This window comes from Fonticula alba (assembly GCF_000388065.1).
Source record: "Fonticula alba strain ATCC 38817 unplaced genomic scaffold supercont2.8, whole genome shotgun sequence".
In the NCBI taxonomy this organism is placed as follows: Eukaryota; order Rotosphaerida; family Fonticulaceae; genus Fonticula; species Fonticula alba.
In genome coordinates, this window is record NW_009242978.1 from 377,114 (window position 1) to 384,409 (window position 7,296).

A 7,296-nucleotide genomic window follows, 5' to 3' on the forward strand; every position below is an offset into this window, starting at 1 on the left:
AGGTCGGGCAGCGGCGTGTCGCGGGGCAGCAGCAAGTGCTGGTAGCCTCCTTGGGAGGCATTCTCCCGGTGTTCGGTGGTGATGTTGGGGTGGGGGGGGGGGGGGGAGCGGGGGAGGAGGAGGAGGAAACAAGGAGCAGGAGGCAAGGCCAAGTCCAAGGACATGAAGGACGCACGCCGAACAGGGTCTTCTCGGGGAGGGTGGCGTCCCGCAAGCAGGTGGTGATGGCATGGAGGACGGTTTCGACGATCTGGTGCTGCGACTGAGCCAGAGCCCCCCGCTCGGAGGTCAGCATGAGGATGATCTCCGATGCCTGGGCCCCGAGCGGGCCATACGCCGAGTGAAGGATCGGCTCGGAGCGCGTGTGGCTGAGAGAGCGCAACCGGGCGCGGTCCTGCTCGCGATGGAGCTGGATCAGGAAGGACACCATCAGCGGGGTGGAGCACGCTTCATTGAGCGAATGCAGCAGCAGGTCGCGTGTGGCCACGGCCACGGCGATCGGCTGGCTGGTGGCCAGAAGCGAGTGCACCGACGCAAAGAAAGACTCCTTCAGGAGACCCAGCGAGCCGTCGGTCTCCATGGCAGCCACATTCAGGGCGAGTGCCAGCTCCTGGATAGGTGCCAAGCGCGACGGGCGGCAGGGGCGAGGGCGGATGCCAAGGGAGGGAGTCAGACCACCAGAGGGGAAGAGGGGATGACCATAAAGTGGCAACGTGTCCAGCAGGGCGAGGCCCATACCTCGGCATCAAGACCAGCCGGGTCATTGGCCCAGGAGTGCACGGTGTAGGCCCAGCTCTTGGCAATGGTGGCCGCTCGAGAGGACAGGCGCCACATGGACGCGGCGGCGTAGCGGTTGAGCGCCGGCGCCGAGGTCAGGACATGGCGCACATCCGCCGGGAAGGCGCTCGACGAGGACAGCAGCGCCTTGAGGGCCGAGTGCCGGTCGGTGAAGGAGGCCAGCACACCAGAGCCATCGGCCTCCGGGGAGCCGTTCTCCCGTGGGGCATCCCCCCCGCGTGGGTGGCTCCGACTCCAAGGCGGATTCGACGCCAAGCCCAGGATGATGCGAGACATGAGCGACGCGGCGTTCGGCAGCTGCTCCAGATCCTCGGGGAAGCGAGCGATCATGCGCGCGGCGAAAATGAGCACCGAGCAGGCATGGCTCGGCTGGGTAGGAGGGGCGAGGGGCGAGGGGCGAGGGGGGGGGGGCACGTAGGGAAAGGCGCAATGGCAGGGTTAGCCGGGGAGAAGAGGGGCCAATGCGCGGAGAGGGTGTCTTGCGCACCAGGAAGGGTGGCTTTGACAGGCAGGCCTGCTCAAAGCCGAAGGACGTCACGTCGCCACCGGCGGCGACCGACTGACCGCCGGCCGGGTCCCGAAGGAGATCTTCGAAGGAGTGTGCCTGCTGTTGGGTGGTCGAGAGGACCAGTGAGAGGACCAGCTCCAGGAGGAAAATACGGTTGAGCGTGCCATTTGCCACTGTTCCCGAAGCTGACGGGCTCACCGGCGGCTGGGACAAAGCCTGGCCGCTTGGTGTGCTGATGATGCCAGGCGGGCTGTCCGCCTCGCTGGACATCGGCCGGTTTTGCTGAAGCGAGAAGAAAATGGGGATCTGAGGCGAGGAGCCGGTATGCTGCATGGATGGGTCCATGACCGGGTCTGCCATGGCCAAGGACAGCACCCCAAGCATCGAGCGAGGATCCGACAGGAGGAGGGCCCGCAGCCGCGGCGCTGGCATCCTACTGATGTTGGAAATGGTTGATGCTGTGTGGCTTTGCCGGTGAGCAGGCCGCGTATGCGTGCGGAAGGAGCAATAAGGTGGCAAGAGGACCCCCCCCCCCCCCCCCCCCCTTCCCCCCCCCCCCCCCCGCCCTCCTCTTCACTTTGGCCGTATCCGGCCGTGCAGCGTGCCCCGCAAGCCGGGCTGGCCGGAGAGACGCACCCGGGCAGGGGCCGCATGAGGCAATCTCATCGGCATCCAATGGTCCGCCAAGGAGCCAGTGGTAGAGGTCCACGCGCGGGTCGGGAGTCGCGTCCGAGAAGAAGGGGTTGAACTTGATCGGTGTCCCGGAGGGGGCCTCTGAGCATCAGCGCGGAGGGGGCGAAAAAAAAATAATAATGAGGAAGCAGCCAGCCAGGGCAAACGGGGCAAGGGAAGAGGACACAGGTAAGTTGCCAGCTCCCTGGGCGGGGCACGGGCAGGGGGTGTGGGGGCATCGGCACGAACCGCAGCCAGTCAGGATATTTGAAAGATAGAAGAAGAGGGCTCCCTCGGAGGAGGTGAGGTGGGCGAACTGGGCGTCCGGGAACTGCAGGTGCTCGCCAATGGCCGGCCGCACGACCGCACCACCGCCGCCGGCTGGGTCGCCGTCCTCCGGGGCCGCTGCAGACTGCAGCTTGCCCAGACGGCGCATGCGCATGGCCAAAAATTGCGTCCAGGCATTGGCCAGGCGCTTCCAGACACTTGGCATGGTGGACACACCGCCGCGCAGCATCATCCACCGGGCCGGAGCCACAACATCGGCCAGCAGGTCAATGGCACACAAACGGGCCAGCGCATTGTCCAGCAGGTATTGCTTCGACAGCTTGAGGGTCTCCTGCGGATCGATGCGGATGGCCAGTGGCGCGGACAGCGCCAGCAGGGCCGGCTCCAGGCGGGAGATAGATTGCGACCGGACCAGGTGCTGGGAAAAGGCTGGGGGTTGAAGCAGCCGGGTCAGCCAGCGTCGGGGGAGCGGGGAGGGGGGGGGGGGAGGCAGGGAGGGAGGGAGGCAAACAGTGCGGATGCGCTTTCCTCCCCAGGGGGAGCACCAACCGGGCGCATCAGCCGGACGAGCAGGCACACATACCAGTAAAGGCGTCGGGAACCATCCACCCACGCAGACGACCATCCAGCAAGGCAGCCTCAACGGCGTCCCAGAAGGCAGCGCGCCAGCGAACGGCCCACTCGCGCGAAGTACCCGACCCGGCCATCTGCTGGTACTCGACATGGCCATCGGGATCATCGGAGTCGGCAATCGCGAAGAACAGCTGGCGCAGGTCCCCGAGAACGAAGGCCGCCCCAAGATGGCTGGCCTCGAGGCCGCCGTCGCTGAAGGCCAAGTGACGCGAGGCATCACCGGCGGCAGGGGACCCGCCGGGCACCGGACCGGCGGCCCGCGGGTCGGCCGCATCCCACGCCGACAGGGCAGTGCCAACGGCCACGGTCAGAATGAAACGGATGCGGGCCTCGCGCTCGGGCTGCGCCGCCGGGGCTTGCAGACGCCGGTCCACCCGGGCCCGATCCAGGGACAGGTTGGTGAAGGCCACCAGCAAGTCGCGCAACTCCTGGGACACCAGCCGCTGAAGGGCCTGGCTGACTGACAGCGGCGTCACCGGGGCCTGGCCCACCGGCGGGAGCTGATCATACCGCGGGAGGCCCAGGGCTCGGACCCGGCCCGCGTGCAGGGCCAGCACCAGGGTCAGCGCATCGAAGACGCGCGTTCGCCGCAGGAGCGACTGCACCCGCGACCGCCAATCCAGCGGGGTCAATGTCATCATGGACAGGTCTACGCGCGACCCGGTTGCGGGGCTGCCACTGTCGAACTCCGGACTGCTGGGACTCGAGTCGGCGCCCTCACTGGCTAGAGTCAGGTCGCCGATCAGCAGGTGGAGAGCCCCCCGGAAGGTGGTGATCACCGGCTGGTAATCGATCAGCAGGGAATTCGGCGTGCCGGGGGGCTCGCTTGGGCTCATGTGCGCCGCGTGCCCCGGCCGGAGGGAGAAGAGCAGGCTTCCCCGGGCCAGAGAGCAGGCACCGGAATACTCCAACTGGACGCGAGCCACTTGACTCGCCCGGGGAAGGATGACACCACCGTCGGAATTGGCCAGAATGTGGCTGATGATCGGGTCGTCAACGTCATCAATGTCCAAGTGATCCTCCTCATTGCCCGCATGCCGGGGGAAGGGGATGTACTGGCGCAGGATGAGGCGCTCCTCGATGTCCATCACTCCGATCATCTGCATCGGCGAAGGGCCAGGGAAAGGGGGGGGGGGGGAGAGGGGGGGGGGGGGGGGGGGGCGGAAGAGAGAGGGACAGGCGCGCCGGCGATGGCGGAAGGAAGGGCATGAGCGTGCTGAACGGGGGGGGGGGGGGGGGGAAGGGAGAAGCATAACAATACGAAAGGAGATCGGGACGAGGCGGGGAAAGCACAGAGCGCCACGCACCGTGGAGCTGATCCACCAAGCGCCAAGGCCGATGCGCTCGCACATGCGGGCGGCCGAAATGGCGAAAGCCAGAGGCTGGCCCACCACGGGGCCCGAGCTCCCAGGAGAGGAGAGGACGGAGGAGCTGGCTGAATGCGCCTGCGGGAATTGCGCCTCCACAACGAGCAGGAGGCGTCCCCAGTTGATCACCAGCGCCGGCGGCAGTGAAGGCTCTGCCGAGGGAAGTGCCCAGGTCGCGGTCAGGAACGCCGATGGGGCGATGAAGGGCGACGAAGGGCGATGAAAGGGAGGCAGCGAAAGGGGGGCGAGAAAACACACCATCACGCCAGCGGCAGGACACCAGATTGTGGGTTTTCAGCGAATCGTCACAGAGGGATCGATCAAGCGGCGGAAGGGGGGCCTTGAAAATGACCTGGGCATTGGGCTTCAGCGCGAGGATCGTGACCTAGACAGCCATCGGGGCGAGAGCGGGGGAGGGGGGGGGGGCGGTGGATGTGTCAAAAGACCGCGATACGTGGACAGAGAAAGAGCGCCGGGGCAGGGCAGGGGGAAGGGGTGGGGGGGGGGAGGGAAAGGGCCAAAGAGCATACCCCATTGGCCGAGCAGAAGGCAAGCAGGCACATCTGCGAGGCAATCCCCCAGAGTGGATGCATCGGAGCCTGGCTCACAACCCCGGTCTGACCAAAGCCGAGCGCCGCGGCGACCAGCAACGGCCCGGTGGCGATGTGCTGCGTGGAGACCGTCCAAACAGCCACCAAGCGGCTGATCGTGTGTACAGCACACTTGCCCGAGGCATCGGTCACCAAGATGTCATTCCCCTCATCGAGGCTGTGCTGCTCCGAGGAGAAGGGCACAAATTGCAGGTGTGTCACGGCTGGAGACAGAGCCACCGGGCCGCCCGGGCCCGACGGGCTGGCCGGCTGGGATGGGCGGAAGTCAAACGGAAAGCTGGAAAAGGCGCGCAGACGCGAGCTCGGCGAGGCGCTCAGCTCCGAGGCGGCGGCGGCGTCGTCTTCGGCCACGGACCCGGAGCTCGGGCTGGCGGAAAGGCGAGAGGCCTGGGAGGCAGTTCGCGACCGACCGAAGACATTGATCGCCGACAGGCCCGACGAGAGACTGGACTGGCTGCTGGCCGAGGGGGAAGGGCCGGCATCGGCCACATACCCGGGAGGGATGGAGGGGCCCGGGGTGGAGGCCGGGGAACCCGACTCGCCGGTCCACCCAGGCCGAGCATTTCCCTGTGTGGCATTGGTGACTGTGGCGCCGGCTGGCGGAGTGGAGAGGGGCTGAATGGTGCGAACGGATTTCCCGGTCACCAGGTCCCAGATGATGACATGCCCGGAGCGATAGCCCGAAGCACAGCGAGGCGCGATGGCTGACGGGTCGGTGGCCGGGCCGCGCGGCGCATGCAGGGCCAGCGCAGTCACCGGGCCGTAGGATGGCGATGTGGCTGGAGCGAGGAGCGTGGCAGAAACAGTGACAGACAAAGGGAGAGAGAGAGAGAGAGAGAGGAGGGGGGGGGGTCAGGACAGGGCAGGAAGGCAGACAGGCAGTCAAAGTGACCTGGGCGCACCGCCGGAGCTGCCGCGTGAATGCGTCCCCGGTGTGTCCATGCCGCCGCCGAGGAGCCAGCGCTGCTGTTGCTGGAAGTCGAAGATGATGACGAAGCCATGTGCCGTGCCGATGGCAATCCATCCCGGGGCAACCTGAACCGGAGGGGGGGGGGGGGCAGGAGATGGGTTAGCACATGGGAAGGGCGGGCATGCGTGGCCCCCGGCCCGAGGAAGAAGGTGTGGGGCATACCGCCAGGGCGGTCGGCGAGCCGAGGGTGTGGCGGCGACTGGCAGCGCCGGCCCAGGAAAAGGCCCGCTGCACTGGAGACCCGGAGGCCGGGGCCCGCGTGACGCGGGCTCCGCAGAGCTGTGCGCTGATCGACCGAAGGACCCGCCGGTAGATGGGCTCCGCGGCAGAGAGTGCCGCGCGCAGAGCCCGGTCATCGAGCGATGCACACTGCCAGGATTCGGGCGCATCGGCCGATGCCAGGGCCTGGACAGACGTCATGGTGGATGCACTACCATCAACTGCCAGGGCATCCGGCGAGCGTCCAAGCGTCGGGTCCGGGTTCACCAGAGCCGCACTGAAGGAGGGCAGCAGCTGTGACTCGGACCCGACGGAGCCAATGGTGGAAGCGGAGCGCGAGCGCCCGGGGCCCTCATGGCCGGGCTCCTCGCGGATGGACATACGCCGGGTCCGGGCAGCAATGGCCGGGGCCAGGCGCGCCGCGGCCGCATGATCGCCGATGCCCTTCTGGGAGGCAGTCGAGATGCCCAGCTGGTCGTCGATGGCCACCACCATATCCAGATCCCGGGTGTAGGAGGAAGCCATGTTGTCGATCAGGGCAGCGGTGGCGGCGGCCGAGGCCGCTGGCGCCGGGCGCCCGGCCGAGGGGGCCCGGTCCCGCGGAGCCGGCGAAGCGCCCGTGCTATCGGGGATGCCCTCGTCGGCGGGGACACCTGGCGAGGAGGGCTCGGCGACATTGCTCAAAACGGATGCCAGATCCAGATCTGCCAGGCACCGGGGTGGGGGGGGGGGGAGGGGGCACAGCAGGAGGCACAGGATATTAGTCGGAGAAAGCGACGCTAGCGACCCGCGACGTACGTGCGGGCGTGCGGGCGTGCATGTGTGTGTGTGTGTGTGATCGATGAGTGGTCCTATGAGGCCGCGAGAGAGGCACCACGACGTACCGGAGGAATTGGTGAACTGCTCACGGATGAGGATGCACGTTTGGATTTCATCCAGGAGCAGGCGCGCCTGGGACAAGTCCTCTGGCGCGGTCCGCGGCAGGCACCCGATCAGAGCCTGGAGCTCGGACTCGATGCGCGTCAGACTCTGGATGTCAACCTGCAGCGAGGCAGTCGAGCGTGAGGGAAGGTCATGCTCGGCATCTGAGTACAGTCGGACCAGGGTGACCAACTCGGGCAGCGACCGGGGGCCAGCGCGTGGGGTGTCATCTAATCCACAAATGCCGGAGAACACGACGCCAGGTGGGGAGACAGAGAGGGACTGAGGATCAGTATGATGCATCGGCGG

At 67.2% G+C, this 7,296-nt stretch overlaps 1 protein-coding gene across 1 annotated transcript in view; it reads right to left on the minus strand.

The window, feature by feature from the left end:
* Positions 1-7,296, minus strand: part of H696_04753 (hypothetical protein) — a gene marked incomplete at its 3' end in the record, with an annotated part of 9,513 nt that overhangs the window by 1,824 nt on the left and 393 nt on the right. Inside the window, exons 2-13 of the mRNA XM_009498616.1 lie at positions 6,951-7,217; positions 6,010-6,770; positions 5,780-5,912; positions 4,797-5,656; positions 4,525-4,651; positions 4,207-4,418; positions 2,850-3,999; positions 2,228-2,695; positions 1,943-2,080; positions 1,286-1,764; positions 739-1,167; positions 176-610 (exon numbers count right to left, since the gene is read on the minus strand). Of these exons, the coding sequence (XP_009496891.1) occupies positions 176-610; positions 739-1,167; positions 1,286-1,764; positions 1,943-2,080; positions 2,228-2,695; positions 2,850-3,999; positions 4,207-4,418; positions 4,525-4,651; positions 4,797-5,656; positions 5,780-5,912; positions 6,010-6,770; positions 6,951-7,217 (5,459 nt within the window). The remainder of the gene's footprint in view (positions 1-175; positions 611-738; positions 1,168-1,285; positions 1,765-1,942; positions 2,081-2,227; positions 2,696-2,849; positions 4,000-4,206; positions 4,419-4,524; positions 4,652-4,796; positions 5,657-5,779; positions 5,913-6,009; positions 6,771-6,950; positions 7,218-7,296) is intronic.